At 40.2% G+C, this 19,809-nt stretch overlaps 8 protein-coding genes across 11 annotated transcripts; 4 read left to right on the top strand and 4 right to left on the bottom strand.

The window, feature by feature from the left end:
* Window positions 1-37: 37 nt before the first annotated feature.
* Window positions 38-547, bottom strand: LOC136250109 (meiosis expressed gene 1 protein homolog). The gene is made up of 3 exons (XM_066042273.1): window positions 390-547; window positions 266-333; window positions 38-210 (listed from the first exon to the last, which is right to left on the bottom strand). Exons 1-3 carry the CDS (start codon window positions 457-459, stop codon window positions 82-84), a joined length of 267 nt encoding a protein of 88 aa, XP_065898345.1. The 5' UTR covers window positions 460-547; the 3' UTR covers window positions 38-81.
* LOC136250102 (probable ATP-dependent RNA helicase DDX47) lies at window positions 429-3,369 on the top strand. The gene is made up of 12 exons (XM_066042264.1): window positions 429-604; window positions 653-870; window positions 917-981; window positions 1,037-1,108; window positions 1,156-1,274; window positions 2,256-2,386; window positions 2,431-2,488; window positions 2,534-2,616; window positions 2,661-2,862; window positions 2,913-2,983; window positions 3,034-3,163; window positions 3,217-3,369. The coding sequence occupies exons 1-12, from the start codon at window positions 458-460 to the stop codon at window positions 3,325-3,327; spliced, it is 1,407 nt and encodes a 468-aa protein (XP_065898336.1). The 5' UTR covers window positions 429-457; the 3' UTR covers window positions 3,328-3,369.
* Window positions 3,267-5,256, bottom strand: LOC136250108 (uncharacterized). 2 transcript variants are annotated; one of them, XM_066042272.1, is made up of 5 exons: window positions 5,095-5,256; window positions 3,953-4,040; window positions 3,748-3,907; window positions 3,547-3,699; window positions 3,267-3,491 (listed from the first exon to the last, which is right to left on the bottom strand). In XM_066042272.1, exons 1-5 carry the CDS (start codon window positions 5,223-5,225, stop codon window positions 3,457-3,459), a joined length of 567 nt encoding a protein of 188 aa, XP_065898344.1. In that variant the 5' UTR covers window positions 5,226-5,256; the 3' UTR covers window positions 3,267-3,456. The 2 variants fall into 2 exon arrangements, with proteins under 2 accessions (XP_065898344.1, XP_065898343.1); XM_066042271.1 differs by having other exon boundaries at window positions 3,267-3,495; window positions 5,095-5,255.
* On the top strand, window positions 5,220-10,078 carry LOC136250101 (bifunctional apoptosis regulator-like). Its single transcript, XM_066042263.1, has 8 exons — window positions 5,220-5,396; window positions 5,451-5,576; window positions 5,624-5,849; window positions 6,084-6,242; window positions 9,117-9,269; window positions 9,315-9,482; window positions 9,532-9,737; window positions 9,784-10,078. Exons 1-8 carry the CDS (start codon window positions 5,257-5,259, stop codon window positions 10,013-10,015), a joined length of 1,410 nt encoding a protein of 469 aa, XP_065898335.1. The 5' UTR covers window positions 5,220-5,256; the 3' UTR covers window positions 10,016-10,078.
* On the top strand, window positions 10,044-11,657 carry LOC136250105 (nuclear distribution protein nudE-like 1). 2 transcript variants are annotated; one of them, XM_066042268.1, is made up of 9 exons: window positions 10,044-10,204; window positions 10,327-10,480; window positions 10,605-10,753; window positions 10,803-10,848; window positions 10,898-10,988; window positions 11,040-11,153; window positions 11,202-11,332; window positions 11,384-11,484; window positions 11,534-11,657. In XM_066042268.1, exons 1-9 carry the CDS (start codon window positions 10,119-10,121, stop codon window positions 11,595-11,597), a joined length of 936 nt encoding a protein of 311 aa, XP_065898340.1. In that variant the 5' UTR covers window positions 10,044-10,118; the 3' UTR covers window positions 11,598-11,657. The 2 variants fall into 2 exon arrangements, with proteins under 2 accessions (XP_065898340.1, XP_065898339.1); XM_066042267.1 differs by having other exon boundaries at window positions 11,040-11,332.
* Window positions 11,576-13,278, bottom strand: LOC136250100 (THO complex subunit 1-like). Its single transcript, XM_066042262.1, has 2 exons — window positions 13,152-13,278; window positions 11,576-13,099 (listed from the first exon to the last, which is right to left on the bottom strand). Exons 1-2 carry the CDS (start codon window positions 13,204-13,206, stop codon window positions 11,664-11,666), a joined length of 1,491 nt encoding a protein of 496 aa, XP_065898334.1. The 5' UTR covers window positions 13,207-13,278; the 3' UTR covers window positions 11,576-11,663.
* LOC136250095 (E3 ubiquitin-protein ligase RBBP6-like) lies at window positions 13,220-17,763 on the bottom strand. The gene is made up of 13 exons (XM_066042256.1): window positions 17,481-17,763; window positions 17,349-17,427; window positions 17,253-17,301; window positions 16,780-16,824; window positions 16,642-16,730; window positions 16,471-16,594; window positions 15,974-16,107; window positions 15,774-15,928; window positions 15,626-15,726; window positions 15,154-15,468; window positions 14,719-15,104; window positions 14,463-14,633; window positions 13,220-14,416 (listed from the first exon to the last, which is right to left on the bottom strand). The coding sequence occupies exons 1-13, from the start codon at window positions 17,647-17,649 to the stop codon at window positions 13,279-13,281; spliced, it is 2,955 nt and encodes a 984-aa protein (XP_065898328.1). The 5' UTR covers window positions 17,650-17,763; the 3' UTR covers window positions 13,220-13,278.
* Window positions 17,715-19,789, top strand: LOC136250107 (diphthine methyltransferase-like). Of its 2 annotated transcripts, XM_066042270.1 has the most exons (9): window positions 17,715-17,923; window positions 17,966-18,016; window positions 18,318-18,464; window positions 18,506-18,654; window positions 19,088-19,154; window positions 19,207-19,272; window positions 19,317-19,486; window positions 19,537-19,588; window positions 19,638-19,780. In XM_066042270.1, exons 1-8 carry the CDS (start codon window positions 17,751-17,753, stop codon window positions 19,563-19,565), a joined length of 852 nt encoding a protein of 283 aa, XP_065898342.1. In that variant the 5' UTR covers window positions 17,715-17,750; the 3' UTR covers window positions 19,566-19,588; window positions 19,638-19,780. The 2 variants fall into 2 exon arrangements, with proteins under 2 accessions (XP_065898342.1, XP_065898341.1); XM_066042269.1 differs by lacking the exon at window positions 19,537-19,588 and having other exon boundaries at window positions 17,718-17,923; window positions 19,638-19,789.
* Window positions 19,790-19,809: the final 20 nt, after the last annotated feature.

Raw genomic sequence — 19,809 nt, 5'->3', positions numbered from 1 at the left:
GTGCTGCTCCAAACATGTACCGATACTCTATACGTGGTGCAGGTTCCATCACTTAACAACTATTAAACATGTCATGTTAGTCTAATACACATACAGTTTTGTCTTGTGCACTTCTCTGTCCGGACACTCTCTTTGTTTGTTATAGTAATAAAAACAGCCATCCTTTCGGCGTAGTTTCTTGATGTACCCATTGTGTGGCCATCTCTCAATCTGTAGTAAAACTACGATATAAATAAAAGTGCTCATTGCTGGTATTGCTACTCACGTTTTCACCCCTCTGCACAGACAGGTACTCACACTGGTCCCTGTATCCAGCTAACTGGAATCTGTACGCTGTAAAATCATACAAAACTTACACGCGTGATTAGCAAAATTTATTATTTTGCTACCTTCTTCTACTTGCTCATCCCACGACTTGGCCCTCGTAACTTGCTTTGGCTGAGAAGTCAGCAACGCCATGTTTGTATCAGTGCTTTACGTTGTCATAGAGATAGTAATGATTAGTTATAGCGCATGCGCCAATTACCCAGTACAGTTCCAATTAACGATCATCCACATGGCAGAAGGCACAGATGCCAGTAACGAGTGTACGTTTAAATCCCTGGTGAGTTTGACCACGCCACACGAGTTATACACACATTAACATCACTAGGGTGTCACTGAGGTATTGTGTGAAGCGTGTAGCAGACTTGGCTGGAAATGCCCAACAAAAATACAAAAGGAAGCCTTACCAGTAGCTCTGAGCGGTAAAGATGTTATTGGGCTGGCAGAGACAGGTTCAGGAAAGACAGCAGCCTTTGCTCTACCGATATTACAAGCGTTATTGGACACTCCATCTCGTTTGTTTGCCCTAGTTTTGACCCCTACAAGGTAATGATCACATCATAAATGTAGATAGTTTTTAATATGGGTGCAGGGAGTTAGCCTTTCAAATATCCGAACAGTTTGAAGCCTTAGGTGTTGATATTGGAGTGAAGTGTGGTGAGCAGTGTGTCAAGTTGTGTGCATAACTTCATGTAACAGGTTCTGTCACTAGCTGTGGTAGTAGGAGGGATAGATATGATGACACAGTCACTTCAATTGGCAAGGAAGCCTCATGTTGTCATTGGTAGGTGCATCCCTGATCTAGTAACATGTGTCTATCTATTACCATAGCAACCCCTGGGAGGTTAGTAGATCACCTAGAGAATACCAAGGGTTTTTCCCTGCGTTCTATTCATTACTTGGTAATGGATGAAGCTGATCGAATATTAAATATGGACTTTGAGATTGAGGTACACTTATTAGACCATATAGAAGCTTAATTACTAGTTTCTCATTCACGACCTGAATTTTATCTCACATGACTCAGAATGCAACTTTCTTGTTCTGTTCAAGCTAGGTATTACCTTAAAAGGTTGTTTAAGAGCTGCACAGTGGTTACAAAATTTATTGATGCCGTATAATGGGAAACTTTCGAAAGGTTAAATTTTTGAAAAATCCAAAAATAATTGTATTTTCAAAAAATTTTTTTTCATGATTTATCATACTTAGCTAGCTTTGAAGTGATAATCAAAGAAAGTGTACTATAAACAAAGTTTGAATGCACACATGCGGCATGCCATGTTTTCTACTTTATCAGTTAGCTATAGGCCTCATGTATAGCTAGGCACTGGGCCACTGGAAGGTTAACACAACTATATAGGTATACCACAAGTGAGCACGAATGACACGATGAGTCTTGAAGCCTATAAGAGCTTGAGAGAATCATTAGCCTACCCTGACTGAAATGACCAGGAAAGACAGCAAATATCTAGATGGGTTTAAAAAATGCCAGTATTCATGGCTCAATCATGTTACAGTAGAATTTGCTGCTTTGATTATTCAGTATAGATATTTAGAGTACCTTGATATTGATGTTTAAATGGTATACAATTATTGCTAGCCCAGGTTCTAGTTATGCCCATGCTACAATGGCTTAGCATTCTTGTGGAGCCAACTAGAGCAGACAGGACAACATGCATATGCAAGTCCATCTGGCTTTGGTAGAATCGTGTCTAGCTACCCTAGGCTCTTCCTTCGCATTTTGTTTGGCGGACTTTGCCTTAATTGTTAGTTTCCTTAATTATCTGTTAATATTTTTTCTGAACTTCCGATCAAGCACTCTTTCGAAATTTCCTGCTATATGGTATAGTATGGAAAACAGTGATGTGGAGAAACTAATGATTAAGTTTATGTGGCCTTATAAGACATGTTAGTTATTGCTGACTGTACAGTTAGATAAGATACTGAAAGTGATCCCTAAAGAGCGTGTCACTTATCTATATTCTGCCACAATGACCAAGAAGGTACAGAAACTTCAACGAGCCTCACTGACTGACCCAGTAAAAATTGAGGTGTCCACAAAGTGAGTGAATGTCATCATAGCAAACTATTGACTGGTTTAGTTAGGTACCAGACAGTTGAGTTACTACACCAGAGTTACCTGTTTATTCCTAGCAAGTATAAGGTGTGTTTATTGTGTATGATAACCTGCCAAACCTGTTCCTACTAGGATTGCTACTTGGTTAGCATTCTTAATGAACTAGCTGGTAATTCCTTCATGGTGTTCTGTGATACATGCAATAATACTCAGAGGTGAAGCCTTACAATATCAAGTTGAGGGTTACGTGTTATCCCAGGACCACTTTGATGTTACGTAACCTTGGATTAAATGCCATCCCACTACATGGACAAATGAGCCAGGCTAAACGATTAGGTGCTTTAAACAAGTTCAAATCAAAGGAGAAGTTAATCCTCGTGTCGACCGATGTTGCTAGTAGAGGGCTGGACATACCTCATGTGGATGTTGTTATTAACTTTGACATCCCAACTCATTCTAAAGTATGTATGTAACGTGTGTTATCACATGATGTTACATGATATACTAATAGGACTACATTCATCGTGTTGGCAGGACAGCTCGGGCTGGTCGATCGGGTAGAGCAATCAGTTTTGTAACCCAGTGAGTGTGTAGTCAGTACCCCCCCATCCCCCCACTGATACACGCTGTAGGTATGATGTGGAATTATTCCAACGCATTGAACACTTGATAGGCAAGAAACTACCATTGTATCCCACTGTAGAAGAAGAGGTGATGAGTTTATTTGAAAGAGTGTCTGAAGCTCAAAGAACTGCCAAACTGGTTTGGTCTATATAGTGTTGCTTGTATTGAGCTAATTGTGTGCACTGGATTAGGACATGAAAGATTTTGTTGGGACCAGGAAACGTCGTTCAGAACAACCTGATGAAGTACCAGCTGCTAAAAAGCTTGTATTTGGCAAAAAGTCCAAAAAGAGGACTAGATGAAATTTGTTGTGAAGTGAAAAGAATCAATTACAATTCACTTTGTCTTTTTCGTTGGTGGCATGTGGCCAGTAGACATACCCCTCTTCACACCAGCTGTAGTCTCCTGGGTATGGTGGAATGACCATAGAGCTAGCTCCACCTTGTGTACTGTCCAATGTACTGAACTACCTAATCAAGAGCAGTATAATCCACCGTAGTTATCAGACTTAACATCTTTACCAGTTTTGTTTAATTCTGCAGCTTTTATGGATAATTGTTTGTTGTAGTCAAGGTAGCTGGGTAAAGTGTAGGCAATCTTTCCAGGAGACACAGCAAGGTACGACTCATCCGCCATAAATGAAGCAATGTCTGGACTAGCTGCTGTGACAATGGCTGGGTACACAATATCCACTATTACAGTTAGAACACGTTCATCTGTACCTGATGCTGTAGCTGGTCCTACTCCTTGTAGCTGGGTTAAAATCTTGATCGACTTCTCAAGGTTAGGCAGAGTTTCTAACCCTTTCCTGGTTACACTTTCAACTAGCTCCGGTTTATTGTTACTGACCAACTCCATCAATCGCGGACGAAACTTGCCTCTCTAGCTGAGTCCATTGTAACTAGCACACACAACAAACATCCTTACTGATAATTTCCATGTCATCAACTTCACAAGTTCCTCATGTTTCAAATATTTATGTTCCTTTAATGTTTTTGGCAGCTCATTTTGGAACCTGCAAACAATTGTCACGTCTAGCATGGCACATATACACCTCTCTTGTGTTTAAGATGCATTGTGTCCCCTCCCACCATAGGATTTTTGTGGGTTTTAAAATTTTTTTTATTACCAATACTAGTTTGTAGGTCACATCAACAATGAAGTGACTTCAATTAGAGTATCTTTTAGTATTGTGTGTCAGTTTCTAACAAAAGTATGACACTGAACAGTCAGATGTAGCATACAGTACGGTACTATGAAATGTCTAAAGCATTTGCCATGCATTTCTGAGTTCTCACATTTCAACAAGTCATGTAAGAAACTCTTCAACTACTAGTAATCATTATAGTCGGGGAATGAAAAAGAAACAAAGGGGCTAGCTCCAAGATTATTTCTAGTTGGATTGACTTCGTAAATTACTTATTCCTCCAATCAAAGGAGGTTGCTGAAGCATTTTAACTACTCTTATTATGGAGGTTTGTTATTGTTATTAGTGCTTTACAGTGACCAGCACTGAAGGTCTGACAGCAACATGTGCTGCAGCCTTAGGGGAATATGGCTGAGGTGTCAAGTTTCAACATCTGATTTGTGATCATAAGGTTGAATGACGTGTGACCAACCTCTTCTGGTCATCTATAGCTACTAAACTACATATGTTATACTTAGCTACCAGTGTATAATATATAAAATAAGACAGAGTCACAAATCAAAGCAACTATATAAACACACCACAATTAAACATACAATGACAAAAACAATGCAAGTATAAAAAGGACTCTGAACAAAACAGTTGGTATACAACGAATTTCTAAACGTGGGGTGATGAGTTACGGAGAGTAAACACATTAAATTATGAGGGATCCAATTCCAAAAATTAGCAAAGAAAGCATACAAGCATTTCCTTGGATTATCACTTTACTCTCCTCGTTTCTTTTCCTAGATCCCTCTCCTATTATGTCATTTTTCGTTTTTGTGAATGCTATGCAGTCTTCGAGGCAGTGTTAGCCAATCTGTTAAATTTGTGGGAAACCTGCTGTCATGTTCAAGCGTAAGGGGGTCACATGACATACCAGTTATCCAACTGCTTCAGATCTTTCTTCTTTTTACTCTTTTGCACAGTAGAAATCGCCTTGTCGTAGTTATCCAACCATTTCACCCACTGTGATTCATCTGAAATCATAAATAAATTCCCGCGCGACATATTAGTAGTCACGTGATGTCAGTTTCAATTAATGAGCACCATGGACGAGTACTCTCCGGATTATTACGCTGCTCCTTCTGGCGATTATAACGCGGACAATTTAGATTGTGCTGTGTGCGCAGATGTGTTAGTAGATCCTTGTACGCTTGTTTGCGGGCACAATTTCTGCGAGTTAGTGAATATTCTAGAAATGTATTAATACACTTTGACCTCTGTTTATTGCAGGCTTTGCCTGGCTAAAGTATGGAAAGAGAAACAAAGTCATAATGCCAGTATTGGCCCTGAAAGTATTGAGTGTCCATTTTGTCGTCGGCCATGGTTCAGATATCCTGAGATAAATCGATCATTAAGGTAGGCATATGTTTTTTGTGATGGACTGTGCTGTCACCTTGTAATAGGAGCATTGTGCTGCAGAAATATTCAGGAATTGTTGCTGCTAAACTGAATGAATACCAGCAAGATGACAAAGACACTTTAGAACAATTTCATAAAGCTAAACTACTTCCACCTGCAGCAGGCAGAAGAGTAGGATTAAATTTTGGTAGGAGGGCAGGAAGGAGACCTATTAACAGTGCAATGGCCTTGCTACTTTTAATATCGTTGTTAGCTATTGGAGCATTACTGGTTAGTATTGCTAGTAACGTGTCGTACGATGCACCAATTGATAATCGGAAGTCTGTTTTTCAGTCAAATTTTAAACATACTGGTAATCATTAACAGCAAATAGCCGATCAGTATTACTGACCCTGATTTATATCATTTTCTTACAGGGGTAAAAAACATGTGAATGTCATTACCAATGTGTTGTATATGATATACTGATATACCTACTTATTGATACGTTAATATGTTTTGTAGCTTGGTCTACTCATATACTTATTGATCATCGCTGGTGATGGGGTTAGTAGCTACGTGTATAAACCCGTAAACCAGTGGGACAAGAATGATGTGTCTGATTGGGTATCATCAATTGCACCATTTGCCAGAGACACAGTCAGCCAGTTACTGTTAGATGAGGTGAGTAGTATACTCATAAACACTGAAAGCTCTTAGTACACATATTTTGGGTGATTGCACAGTTGTCTTCTATTGTTTTGTGATAGTAATTCCTTCTGTTGGATGAAATGCCATGCTGTTTTGTGGCTACTTGCCACTTGCCTAGAGTCCAATTTGTCTGTGGACCTTGGACCAAGTTACCAGGCTTTTTTCCTGCTTCACTGAAGCTTTAGTTCAAAAATTCTGACTCCTTACATATATAGGCTTTAGCTAGTCTTCTCACCAGTCCCTAGTAGGATATAGTGGTTACTCAGTCTGGGAAAACCAGCCATGCATGACAGCATGTTTGATTTAGCACAAAAGTACACAAAGACACTATCATAGTTCATTGCCAAAATTGGCCATGGTTAAGTAGTCTGCTTTTGCTGGTTGCTATTACCAAGCCCAGTGGTGAGTTATAGTGTTCTGGGGTCTTTGATGGAGCTTTGGGATATGTGGCTGTACAGCTCTGTGGTGTTAGACATAAATTTAATTTAATTTTAGCCAGTTTGGATGGTCCATAACTTGGCCTAATTCATCCCACGTGTTCCTCTGTCATTTTGAACACAACCCCTTTGGAGCCTCCCCCCCCCATTAGGAAACTATAAGGCACACACCTGAAATCAATTTACGTGGTGGGCAAGCGGGTAAAGTTACCTTATTTGCAGACTAGCAGCCAATTGCATAAATTATGACAATTTAGTTAATCTTTGATGCTGTTCTGGCACCACCCTTTTCAGGGTTGGAAGGTGGCCTCACATTATGCAATAAGCACTTCTAAAATTATTATTTTAATGTTTTAAGGATATTACGACTGGTTTGCATTTTCTAAGTAGGATTTAACAGTGAAACATTGCTGGAGAGTGTCTATTTGTTATGAAATCAATATTACTACTAGCAAGAATGAATGATAAAAGATATACCTAGACCATAGATAATAGACACCCCATACTGGATTGGAAACTTCTAAGCGCCACCTGATCTATCCACGCTTCGTGCCCCTTATACTGTACACCAGACATGGGGCCAAGTACATGAGTACTTATACTTAAGTACACTTAAGTACAGATTTGAAAGTACTTGTACTTTACTTAAATACTTTCTTAATTTCCCAAATGTACTTGTACTTATACTCAAGTACTTTGCTAAGTACTTGTATGTACTTGAGTACTTAAAGTACTTGTAAGTACTTGTAAGTACTGCAAACATTGTACATAGTTTGTACACGGTGGGTATACAATGAAAATATCAAAATTGTATGAAGGTGCAGTTTACAACTTCTTGCGATTCTTCTACTGCCTTCCCCAACCTTACTGCGTATCATGTTGCCACGATTAACGATGTCGCCAATGCTGTTGTTCAAGTCAGTGCGTTTTAAGAGTTTAAGAGAGAGAATAGTTGACAAAAACCAACCCCCCTAGGCACACTTACATACTACAATACACTGAATACAGCATGTATTTTACTACAGCAAAATGCACTTGTACTTTACTTAAGTACTTTTAAATGTACTTGGCCCCATGTCTGCTGTACACAGTACCAGGAGTGGATTTTATAAACACATGTTTTTCTTACTAGCGAGTAGTAGGTGCACAGCTATGGAATATAAGGTTTGGCCTATTCATAGTGGGTGTACTGATGTGTATTAGCTAGAAGTTTGACAAGTGTGAAAGGTTGATACGAGAGGTGGGATTTGTGAACTTTGCTAAACTGGAGCAAATATGCCATGAAACCCATACCAGTACACGTAGCACTAGTAACTAATAAGCACCAGCCTTAAACTAGACTTGTTCAACCCGCCATTTTCACAAACATGTACAAATACTTTTTATACGGAAAGCGCCTATACCAGTAGTAGGCTAATCACCACCCAAGAAACAATCTACTAAACTTACTAGTTAAAACAACCGAGCTGTATCCAGACAGTAAAACAGGATCTTCGAGTGAGAAAGAGTGTTTCAAAACTTCAGGCGTGAAACAGGGATAGTCATGTACTTTTGTATGGGCACTATACGTGTGCTTCTAATCCAGGTAGGGGTGTCTATTATCTATACCTAGACTGAAGCTACAATTACCATTTTCCAGAGTGAAACTTTAAAAGTCGGCATCTAACTATTCTGGAAAAATTCTCCAAACTTATTTTAATCAGTAGGCTTAGGAGAACCTATGCTTATAGACTCAGTCTTTCCAGAGTGGAAGGAAATCAGGAGTGTGAAGGGATGCATGGAATCATAACACTACATTAATATTGTTATGCCCCATGTATTACATGTCATACAGATTCATAATTGCCACTTCTAGAGACTAATATTATTGAATAATGAACTTCCTTTCAATATGTGATCACTTACAATGTTTATTCAGCACAGAATTGTTACCATTTAGCGAATGCTAAAATGTCATGTGGGGTACATTCAGTTGGTTTGCTTTGCCCTCTGCATGTCAGCTTTCAGAATTGCCATGATAATAAATATTGTGTCTCTATCACCATGCAATAATTCATATTATAGTGTTTGTTCAATCATAATTTTAGAAAATTTTACTGTGGGGGGCATGCTCCCAGACCCCCTAGTTTAATGCTGAGTGTACTTTCCATACTTTTCAGTGACTTCTGCTTGTGCCCCACCCCCCTGTTCCATAAACCTGAAACCTCCTCTGAAAATTTCTAGATCTACCACACAGTCCACCTTGAGGAAAAAAACTGTTGGCTAATAGTTGCTCTAGACTGATAATTATAAGGAATTGGTGGAATACTTGGTGCATGTAGCTTCTGACTTACAACATTCTGAATGCTTAAAAACCAGTGTTTCTTGATGTTTGTAGGCGATAATTCACTCACAGTTTTGAATGATATAGGGTATTAGTGGTGTCCACCTGCTGGAATTATGTGATGAGGATCTGCAAGAGCTTGGTGTTGCCATGGCTACTCGTCGTCGTACTTTGCTACTAGCTATAGCAGAATTGAAAGAAGAAGGTTATCTTGTACCAAAAAGTTTTGCTGGTTTTAAGGTAACTCGTTTACTGTTGTGTGTTCACTTGTTATTGCTAAACTAGGAGAAATATTTCCAAGAGACAATCACTGCTACTATACTCTATGTGTTATGGCCTCGTCACACATTTATCATGTTATATCTCACCAATCATCATCTCATGTTTTTGCCATTGTTGAGATTTCATTTCCCTGACAAGGTGACAGATGAAGACATGCCTGTTACCTCGCCGGTAAAATTTGAGTTGTCTTTTGATCTTGTTGTACCATATGTCATTGTAGGGTACACTACAGCTGGTAGCATTTTGTCTGTTGCTACTGATATCGCCTCATTATGTACTGCTGGCGTTTGCCTGGTCTTGGCGGGAAATGGAGCTTTACATTTCATTGGCTGTTTGTCTACACTGCTTAACAGGCATGTTGACTGAGGCAAAGGCTTTTTACCAATGGGTAAACACTGGACCACCTACTATACCTGTTAAGATAATGTGAGTTAGTTAAGTGTGATGATATATTTAGTGTATATTGTTACAGGCATGTAATGTGGGCTACTATGAAATCCACAGTCACACAATTTGTACCTGCTGTACTCGCATGTAGACTGGTGTGGTATTTCATCCCAAACTTCATCTGGTCAGGATTGCTCTACTTAATCATCTTCTTTACACCATGCAAACTTTGCTTCCAACTTATGACCAAAATACCATTTTTTAGAAGGAACAATCGTGTCAATATCAATGTACAAGCTGACTGGAATGTTAGATAGTTACTTACTTTGCGCGTGTAATAATAATTTTTGCGTAATTATGCGGTTAAGGTCACACCTAGAGTGATTATCACGCGAGCTAGTTAGGGTGAAATGAGTAGTCATGAGTGAAGTGGAAGTGTCGTCGTTCAATAGCGTAGAAGAAGAGTTAGAGTACTGGAAGAGAAAATCGCTCGAATATTGTGAAAGGTGTGGTCATAATTGTTCGTTAGCGTCCATTTATATGATAATGCGTCACCCTTGACTACTTGTAAATATCCTATCATCCATATATGTCCTAGCTGACATTTAGTGATATAAAATGTGTGTAGTTTGCAGGAGACGCGAGCAGAATTCGACGAGTACCAGGAGAGCAGTCGTGAATTGGAGGTTGAATTAGAAGCGCAGTTAGAGCAAGCGGAGAGGCGTAGTAACGAGTTAGAGACGACATTACAAAGGTTACAGGAAGAAAACGAGTCTCTTCGGGTTAGTGTATAGACCCATAAATAGTGTATACTCAGTACCCTAGTATATACTATTGGTATATAGAAATGTTTGTATGAACAGTTTGTGCCATCTGTTGCATGGTGTGAGCTAATTTGTGTTGTAGACCAAATTGGACTCTCAGCAAAATGAGGCGTATGTAATGATAAGCAGGTTGGAGGAAGAGAATGTCGAGTTGTCATCAACAAAGGAACAATTATGGAAGTATGTTAGAGAGTTGGAACAAAAGAACGATGATTTAGAGCGAGGAAAAAGGTGTGGTCATGTGTCATTAGTTTTGTTGTCTAACTCAGTTTACCCTCAGAGTCACGATGTCTTCACTTGAGGATTTTGAACAGAAACTGAACCAGGTATGATAATAATAAACAAAATAATTATTATAGACATTTGGTTAATCAGGCATTCGAGCGTAATGCCATTTTGGAGAATGAACTTGATGACAAGGAACAATTACAAGTGATGTGCCAACGATTGAAGGATGAAGTTAGAGGTACTGCCTGCAACATATCACCAACGCTTTTTTATTATTATCTTCTGGTAGATCTGAGACAAGATATGAATACTCAGACTCGTAAGCCAAAGACGGGATCACCAGAAACTGTAAGAAGTGACCGTGAAGTATCGCAAGTTATCACCAGACATGCTACCCCAAGTAGTAAGTCTGGTATAATAGCATTACTGCTGCTATTATATGCGTGTGTAGCACCAGTGGTGGCTCAGAAAGTGCCCCCTAATACACCATCTACATCACATTATCAAGGACAGGCACCTCTCACTTCATCAACCAGACTATCAGCACTTAACATGGTTGGAGATCTACTGAGAAAAGTTGGGGTAAGTGGTATTGTCTCATACACAGTGTACATAATTGATGACATGCTGCAGGCATTAGAGTCACGGCTCAATACTTGTCGTACCAGCATTTCTAAGGATGCCACCAGATCACATTTGAGAAATCCTAACCTATCAACAGCAGATACTCCTCAGTATGTTATATACCATATGGGGCTCATGTGATCCTTTTACTCCCTGTAGTATTAAAAGACCTCACAGAGACAATAACATTGTTCCAGCAAATCTGGTTAAAATTGCTGTATAATAATGTACCATACATGCATCAGCAACAAATGTATTTTTATTAACAATGAATATTATAACATCACTGTCAACTAGTCGTGTCCTTTGCAGTTTGTTGTATGACTGCAGTGAGGTAATCTGGTAGTGTCTTTGTTGTAGCTTGTGTACCTTGGAAGAAGTGGGTGCTACGTCGTGACAACAATCGAAGAGCTCGCCATGTGAAGTTTGGTTTGTTAACTAGTTTGTACTCATCTTCAATTTGAGCCTCTGGATCAAATTGTTCCAAAGCTTCCTCAAAGAATGAAGACAATTCTGGAACATAGACACGATTTTCAGCCTTGCAAGCTTTTAAGTTGTCTGGATTCAAGTTCCACAGCCGACTCAATTCCTCATTACCAAGATCTAACTTCTTGGCTTGTAGAGGTGTGCTCACCAAGTCCCCAGCTTGTCGTTTCCTACCACGAACACTTAGTGTAGTAGCAGTATCAGGTATGAAGGAGGGACAGCCATCGTTCTTCCAGCTAACCCAGTTGCGCTCCCTCTCCAAGGTGTGCTTAACATGGGCGGTGAAGACTGGACCATTTGGAGGTGTCTCCTCTAACAATTGGTACACCTTAGCTGTTGTCTCTTGTACCCATTTCTGCTGGGCATCAGACAGAACGTGGTTAGCAGCTTTAAACTTCACCTCCGTTGTGAGGTAATCAAATATGACTAATATTTGAATCAAGAAGTGACGCCGAAAGTGATTGTCACCAAGTTGTAAGTGCATTAATCTCTCACTGGTGAGATACTTGGCAAAATAATGTGAATCGTCGATAACTGCTGGTGGAAGTGCTTCCTTCTGCTTCCTACTACCACTTGTATCTTCCAGTTTGTAGCTAGCAAAAGCCTCCATCACATCGGTCAGGCTCTCAGTGAACGTCTTCCACTTGTCAGCTGAGTAACACTGTACTGGCAGTCTGAAGAAATCTTGCAGTGACCACAGTTTGCTGTACAAGTTATAGTCAATGGGATAATCTTCTTTGTCACTGGCACGTTTACTATACTGGGTCACATTGTCCAAGTTAAAATGACTCATTAAATTTAGGGCAGACTTTTCAGATAATGGGAACAGGTTCACCAAAAACAATTGGATCTGTCCACAGAAGACAGTGTTCTGTGAACGTGACAACCTCCTCAAAATATCATTGCACATTCGCAATAACAAATGCTTACCAGCACTATAAAAGGCCGGAGCCACCCAGACATGCACTTGGCTCTCCATAAAAGTAAACACCTGTTTACATTGTTCTAGTGTCACAGAATCTAGCACATCACCGAGGAGAATGAAGGGTAGGGTGTGCAGACATACACCCTTCTCCGCACTTTGTATGGATAACGAAACGTAGGAAGAATACGACCCTTTATCCTTGACCATGGAATCGCGTGTGACATCTCGAAATGCTTGTTCCAAAATAGACTTCTTGTCTGCGTCTAATCCTTGCAGTGAATTGTACAGCTCCGTCACTTGCTGTACAGTGACCTCTATACGAAACGCACAATATATAACCATATAAAAGTAAGATGCAAGGCGTACCACGTTTCTGTAGCAGTTGCAAGAAAGAAGCTTTAAGATCCGACAAACCCGCCATTTAATGTTTATTCTTTTTGTTAATGGTGCACTATTAATAGAATATTACATATGACATGTACAGGAAAATAATTCATTTTGCTCTAATTTTATGCTTCTTGGGTTTTTCACTACTGTCTCTATCCTTTTTCCATTTCCTCTTTTTCACTTTGCTGTGACTACTGGTTTCCTCAGTTTGTTCCTCAGTTTGTTCCTCAGTTTGTTCCTCAGTTTGTTCAAGTGATTGTGAAGACTTTCTCTTTAATTTCCTGACGTGACTTTGAGGTGGATTATGAAGCACTATAGGAGAGTGAGTTGCTGCTGACTCTAAAATTTCTCCCTCTTCTATTCCATCATCATCATCAGCTGCCTGCTTTGCTGCTGATTTCTTCTGCACAGACTTACGACTGCTATTACTACTGGTAAAATCCAGCTCCTTGACGCAGGTAGCGTCGGGGGTCTCAACAAAGTGTTGTAAACAAGATGGAGGTAAAATTGGTGACTCAAGGTCAGGAGCAATCTTCAACACCTTCTTATCAGCAGCAGATTTGACAACAGCAACTACTGATCGCGCTGGAGTTTTAAAAATAACACTTTCTGCTGTCTCCGAAGAAGGCTTCTTCATATCACATGATGGCTTTACGTCACTTTTTATATCTTGGAGAGACTTTTTGCTCTGTGAAGGCTTTGTGCTCTTCGAAGACTGTGAATGTTTAGTAACTTGCGAATGTTTTGTATCTTGTGCAGGTTTTGTATCTGGTGATGGCTGTGTGTCAAGGAAATGTTTTACTTCTTCTACAGGCTTCGCACTATGTGAAGACTTTGTAGCCTGTGAAGGCTTTTTATTTTGTGAAGATCTTTGTAGTGATTTGACGTCCTCCCTGTCTTGACATGGCTGAACAGTGCCATCAACATCTTTGTGATGTTGTGGTGGTTTAGTATCTTGCGGCAGTGCCTTGGCCTCCTCAGATGACACCTTGGTATCCGTAAGTGATTCGTTTTCCTCTGGTGGTGTATCTTGTGGTGAGTTTGGTTTCTTGTCCACAACTTCCTTGGGCTCCTCTCGATGATGTCTGTGTTTCTTCTTTTTGTGCTTGTGAGATAATTTCTCTTCTCTTGACTTGTGTTCCCTGTGCTTTTTCCTCTCAGCCTTGTCACTATGGTGGTGTTTCCTCTTATGTGAAGACCTTACGGGAGAGTCACTTGTTGACGAACTGTGTTTCCGCTTGCTCCTAACAACAACCATTACAGCTAGTCACTATACAATAATTCACTTACTTGTATTTCAATCGGTTTTGTTGTCTGTAGAACTCCTCAGCACTAAGAGGGGCAGGACTCCTTGACCGACTACTATCAAGTTCCTTTTGTATTAGTTGATCAGCTGCTAGTAGTGAAGCTGGATCAGGTGCTGTAGTCACTGAACTACTATTACTACTACCAGTACCTCCACTATAGTAAGGAGATAGTAATGAATATGCCACACATGTATGGACCACATTACACTACACTACAATACATACTACATATAGGTTACCTGGCTAACAGTAGAGCGGCAGCAGCTGCCACAGTGTAAGCATCAAGTGGTCCTGCTGATTGTCCACTTACCCCTGCAGGTGTTGGTAACAGAGCTGGTTTATTGTAAGCTGCCGCTGCTGCGGCTGTAGAAGGATAAGACATAACTGGAGCAGTAGGTGCTGCAGTGATGGCTATTGGCTGTGTAACAACAGGATGTGTCACTTGCTGTTGAGTAGCCACTACTGCCTGAGTTGCCGTCACTACTGTTGTGTGTTTTACTGACTGTTGTGTTGTGACTTGTTGCATTGTAACTGGTGTTTGTTGTGTTGCCATTGCTTGTTGTTGTGGTATCACTGTTTTTTGTTGTGGTTCTTGTTGCACTCCTGTTGCTGGTTGCTGTACTGGCTATAGAACACACACTATCTCAGCAAGTCATAGCACATCGACACATTACCTGTTTAGGAGTAGGTGATTTCGATCTACTGACAGTAGCTGCTGACTCAGCTGGGTCAGTAAGAAGATCTGAAGTGATCACTTCTTGGGCAGCATTTGACACATTATGTTTTATTAACAAGTTTTGTTCTAATTGTGATAGTAACTGAATTGCTGCTTTCTTGCCTGGGCCAGCTGGTACAGTTGTAGTACTGGGTGGCATTGCAGTTGTCATAGCAACTGGTGGCTTGTCCACTTGACCTGTAATAGCTGTAGTGGTAACCATGGCAACAGGTGGCATAATCTCAGAATCAGCATTAAGGTGATTTTTAACTGCCTATAAGGAAAACAAATACCACAAAATTGCTTCTCAGTGAATAGTGCAAGAAATTATTTGGGTATGGATCTTAGAAATTCAATGAAACAAAGGAGGTCATCTAGCTTCAACTGCAACTATACTATTGGACCTACAGGTATGTATTACAGTCACTTACCGTACGTAGTGCCTTGTTGGCCATTAATGTGTCAGGAGAGACATCAGTTTCAGAACATTTGGGACACGTGAACTCATTTTCTAACAGGTAATTCCTGATACCTGTTGGGCTACATAATTACACGACACCATTATTCACAAAAACATACATTCATCACAGAAACTCTCCCCACAACACTGAATTATCACAGCCTCCTTCATAAGTTCTGAACAAATTGAACATTTCAGCTCATCAGGTATTGGCCGTGCCTCCTTAGTAACACGACCTACTGACGATTTGGCTTGTCTCTTCAAAGTAGCCTCACTAAATATTGTCATGGTAACCACACTACATTATAGTCACACTCACAAGTCAACTTGTCTCATAACATAGTTTCCATGACGATCTATCATGGCACCGGGAACATGATGGTCTAGAGATACTAACTGACTGGCGGGTATGCCTGTTAATGGCTTGACTCCAATATTATCATATCTAGGATCCTACACAATCCAGTAATAATAGTATATATAGAGTTACAAGGAATATTACTATGTACCCCATAGTCTCATGTAGCCAGATTGCTTTTTTTCCTTTTGTGTGGGGGCGGGGAATACCTACTTTAAGAATTCTGTGTTGTAATGTTCCACTACAGTCAGGGTGAATGTTGATTGCTGCTGAATGGTAGCAAAGCCCTAAACTTGTTAGACCTGTTAATTTCTTGCACAGGTCTAAGAAGATTAGGGCTTCACCAATCAACTGACTGCAGTGGAACATTACACAGAATTCTTAAAGTACATGTGCCAGACCCTTTCCCCTGCCCCTCCACAAAATTATAAAAAGTGGTCTGGCTACTCAAGACGTACCCCTTGTGTGGGACACATCTTCAGCCAGTGGCCCCTCTGGCCACATCTGAAACATACATAACTTGGAGGTGGTAGCCTGATCTGTCCAGTTGGTTGTTTAGTAAACACTGGTTTTGTAGGGTACCTATAGGAATTGTTCATTCAAGTTACCAAATAAATAACTGGACTCACTTGGAGGGATCAAATCCTTCTCCACTTTGGCTCATCATAGCCTTTAGCTTTTCCTCTTCAGTAGCATTGGCTGTTGCTAGGTCAGTCATCTGACAAGCAGTATACACATGAGTGAATGGCACAATAACTAGCACTGACCTTGTTTTTGATCATCTCTTCAGCACTAAGCAGCTTTGTTGACTCCTTAATAACAACCAGTAGCAATAAGCCTCCCCTCCCAACCCCACACTATGTTAAACTGTCCTCGGACAGACACACAGACAGCAAACACTACCAGGGCCAAGTATCCGCATTTAGTTAACCAGGACAAAACATCAGCCAAAGGTTCAGCTTTGTCCTGTTTACAGCCGGGAAAGCTGGAGCAGTGGGAGTAGTTTCTTGCTCAAGGAAACAACAGTAGCAGTCCCGCCTGGGGCATTGAACCTGATTACCAGGCCAATTCCCTAACTACTGGGCTACTACTGCCCCTGATAAGAGTACACATGCTCAGGACAGGACACACACACACACACACACAAACACCTCCATAATATACATGTATAAAGAAATTGAGTGATGTACATGGACACAATATACATCAATTTAATAGTCTGATGGAGTCCATAACCTACTGATTGTGGGAACATCTTGCTCCTTCCTTCTTGACCGCTACCCATCACCCTAGAATGATGGTAACCTCACTATACAAAACAAACACGTGTCTTAACTGTTTAGATCTATTCACTGGTACTCGCTGAACTATCACAGACGTGTTGCGAGGGATCATCTCTTGATCATCTTCGTATTCTAAATGATGCACACCTTGATGAAAGCATGTACTAATAAACATGTAAACTAACTGTTCTTAGTTTGAGCGTTGACTATTTCCAAAGTGTGATCAGTCGACTGGCCAATCTTCTTCGCCTTACAAATCGCATCCCGTAATTCTTTAAGTGACACGTGCAAATCATCGAAGGTGATGGTGTCATATTCCAGACTGCTTTTAAACTTGTAATGAACGCAAGACATCACAATAATCTCTCTAGCCCAGTCCGCGTGGCGGTTGCCTCTCTACAAGGCGCTTATTGACTAGAGGCGCCAGTTACACGTTTACAGACCCACAATCGATCATGACGGAGGGACACTTGCTGGCTGAGGTGGACACCGAGTTATACGCGGACAGTGTAGAATGGTGTCCACTTAATAGTGACCTGTTAGCTTGCGGTACCTATCAACTGTGTGAGTCTAGTGCTAAGCGAATAGGCAAGCTATTGTTGTTTAAATGTGCACCTGACGAACAGAGGTAGTTTATTATTGTCTATAAATATTGATCAGTGGGGTGTAGTGTTGTACAGGTTGAAGGGCTGCAAGGACATGGGATACTAGATATGAAGTGGTGAGTGGATATACTATAAAGGATCCTGCAGTCCTTAGGAATCTTTTTTTTATGTCTTGATCACCATGAACTTGTTATGTGATTTGGCAGTAGAAATATTTAAATACTTCAACCGAAAATCTTAAGATTACAGTTTTGTTTGACAGTCTTGTTGCAAAAATTACACAAATATCTGCTGTGATTCTTATAAATAAACTTTGTTGGGGATCTGTAGTCGTTGTTTAAAATTAATGTTGTTGCACACAGTTTTGGCTGGTATTAGACCTCTGTATGGCACCATTCATCCCAGTCTGTTCTACAGGGCCCCATTTGATGGATCGTACTTGGCTGTTGCTAATTCAGGAGGAGAAGTAGTGTTATATCGTCATCATAATAAGTCTGTTGGGTTGGTCAGTGTTAGCCATCAGGACGGTATATGTCTGTCTCTAGACTGGAGTAGTCAGCAATGGTAACACTTTATTGTAGATCAGTGTGTGATGTGTTGTGTAGTGTGTTTGTTAGCAGCTCAACTGGTAAAATAAGCTCCATGTCACTAAATGAAGCTGGACAACTAGTAGGGTTGAGGTTATGGAGTGCTCACGAACATGAAGCATGGATTGTGGCAGCTGATCGCTGGAACACTAACATTATCTATTCAGGTATTGTGTCTGATAGGCAATGAAAACTGAAATTCAGGGCACTTGGCAGACAGTAGTTTCTTGATAGATTGGTTGATTATAAAATTAAAATTTGGTACCTGATAGTATATAGCCAATTGAACCCTTTGCTCTTTTAATTTTGTGTGCTTTAGTGTTGTGGGAAAACCAAGGAGGGAACATTTCACTAATGGGAAAGCTTATGTAATTAAGTATAAAATTATATTATCCTTCTTGGCAACTGCTCAAATAAGAATTATGGCTGTAGGATTTACCGACTGCTCTATTAGGGTATATCAATGTTTTTATTCTTGCAATGTTAGATTTTACATTATTACTATATAAGATAACACGCAATTGAAACTATGCCATACATTTGTACATCTGCTTGATTACCAGCTATATTGGGTTGCGTTTAACCATTGCCACTTTGTAGGTGGTGATGATTGCAAGCTCTTAGTGTGGGACCACAGGGATAATCAACTGATACGCTGTGTTAAATAGTACAGTTAATATCATTGAATAATACTACTCCTAATGGCTCACATTGTGTAGTCATGATATGGGTGTGTGTAGTATTCAGTCCAGTCCTCATCAAGAGCACTTACTAGTGTCTGGAAGGTGTGTGGTGTGTGCCATGACCATTATTTAGTTACTTGTCATAGTTATGATGAAAATGTGTGCTTGTGGGATACTCGCTACCTCAGCAAGAAACCTATCAGCTGTGCTTCAGTTGGTGGAGGTGTATGGAGACTAAAATGGCATCCAACCAAGCCTCAGTATTTACTTGCAGCTTGTATGCATGCTGGTTACAAGTTACTGACCAACTCTCCAGGTAAAACTACTCACAAATTTGTCTTTGTTGTGGTAAAGCATATTCAATAGCACTTATTGTTGGAATCAATTCAAGCTAGCACTGCAGATATTGTAGTTGTATGTAGGTAACTCATTTAAGGATAAGAATATAATTGTCCTGTCTATGTTAGGTGGACAACTGGCAGTAGAATGGAGCGGAGGGCTACAGAAACCTGACCATTTGGCATATGGGATAGACTGGAGTAAAGGGAGTTCATCAACAGTCATTGCAACCTGCTCATTTTACAATCATTCAATGCAATTGTGGCGTTTAGTTTTGTAACTAAGGCAACAGGTCAATAA

The sequence above is a fragment of the Dysidea avara genome, chromosome 3 (assembly GCF_963678975.1).
Source record: "Dysidea avara chromosome 3, odDysAvar1.4, whole genome shotgun sequence".
In the NCBI taxonomy this organism is placed as follows: Eukaryota; Metazoa; Porifera; class Demospongiae; order Dictyoceratida; family Dysideidae; genus Dysidea; species Dysidea avara.
Note: the sequence above shows the minus strand (reverse complement) of the source record. Positions and strands in the feature narration are given on the sequence as shown.

Bases quoted from the DNA above. Each gene is read 5' to 3' on its own strand.
- LOC136250102 (XM_066042264.1), top strand. From the start codon at position 458: ATGTTTGTATCAGTGCTTTACGTTGTCATAGAGATAGTAATGATTAGT. The intron at 2,387-2,430 runs GTGAGTGAATGT...TGGTTTAGTTAG, and splicing joins AAAATTGAGGTGTCCACAAA to GTACCAGACAGTTGAGTTAC. The intron at 2,617-2,660 runs GTGAAGCCTTAC...GTGTTATCCCAG, and splicing joins ACATGCAATAATACTCAGAG to GACCACTTTGATGTTACGTA.
- LOC136250109 (XM_066042273.1), bottom strand. From the start codon at position 459: ATGGCGTTGCTGACTTCTCAGCCAAAGCAAGTTACGAGGGCCAAGTCG. The intron at 334-389 runs GTAGCAAAATAA...ATGATTTTACAG, and splicing joins GGATGAGCAAGTAGAAGAAG to CGTACAGATTCCAGTTAGCT. The intron at 211-265 runs GTGAGTAGCAAT...GTTTTACTACAG, and splicing joins CTGTGCAGAGGGGTGAAAAC to ATTGAGAGATGGCCACACAA.
- LOC136250108 (XM_066042271.1), bottom strand. From the start codon at position 5,225: ATGTCGCGCGGGAATTTATTTATGATTTCAGATGAATCACAGTGGGTG. The intron at 4,041-5,094 runs GTATGTCATGTG...AATTGTTTGCAG, and splicing joins CTGAAGCAGTTGGATAACTG to GTTCCAAAATGAGCTGCCAA. The intron at 3,496-3,546 runs GTAAAGATGTTA...GCTCTTGATTAG, and splicing joins TGCAGAATTAAACAAAACTG to GTAGTTCAGTACATTGGACA.
- LOC136250101 (XM_066042263.1), top strand. From the start codon at position 5,257: ATGAGCACCATGGACGAGTACTCTCCGGATTATTACGCTGCTCCTTCT. The intron at 5,577-5,623 runs GTAGGCATATGT...ACCTTGTAATAG, and splicing joins GAGATAAATCGATCATTAAG to GAGCATTGTGCTGCAGAAAT. The intron at 6,243-9,116 runs GTGAGTAGTATA...TGAATGATATAG, and splicing joins GCCAGTTACTGTTAGATGAG to GGTATTAGTGGTGTCCACCT.
- LOC136250105 (XM_066042267.1), top strand. From the start codon at position 10,119: ATGAGTGAAGTGGAAGTGTCGTCGTTCAATAGCGTAGAAGAAGAGTTA. The intron at 10,205-10,326 runs GTGTGGTCATAA...AAATGTGTGTAG, and splicing joins TCGCTCGAATATTGTGAAAG to TTTGCAGGAGACGCGAGCAG. The intron at 10,754-10,802 runs GTGTGGTCATGT...GTTTACCCTCAG, and splicing joins GATTTAGAGCGAGGAAAAAG to AGTCACGATGTCTTCACTTG.
- LOC136250100 (XM_066042262.1), bottom strand. From the start codon at position 13,206: ATGGCGGGTTTGTCGGATCTTAAAGCTTCTTTCTTGCAACTGCTACAG. The intron at 13,100-13,151 runs GTACGCCTTGCA...CGTTTCGTATAG, and splicing joins GCAACTGCTACAGAAACGTG to AGGTCACTGTACAGCAAGTG.
- LOC136250095 (XM_066042256.1), bottom strand. From the start codon at position 17,649: ATGTCTTGCGTTCATTACAAGTTTAAAAGCAGTCTGGAATATGACACC. The intron at 17,428-17,480 runs GTTAGTTTACAT...TGCATCATTTAG, and splicing joins CAACGCTCAAACTAAGAACA to AATACGAAGATGATCAAGAG. The intron at 16,595-16,641 runs GTGAGTCCAGTT...CAATTCCTATAG, and splicing joins GAAGGATTTGATCCCTCCAA to GTACCCTACAAAACCAGTGT.
- LOC136250107 (XM_066042269.1), top strand. From the start codon at position 17,751: ATGACGGAGGGACACTTGCTGGCTGAGGTGGACACCGAGTTATACGCG. The intron at 18,465-18,505 runs GTAACACTTTAT...TGTGTTGTGTAG, and splicing joins GACTGGAGTAGTCAGCAATG to TGTGTTTGTTAGCAGCTCAA. The intron at 19,155-19,206 runs GTACAGTTAATA...CACATTGTGTAG, and splicing joins CTGATACGCTGTGTTAAATA to TCATGATATGGGTGTGTGTA.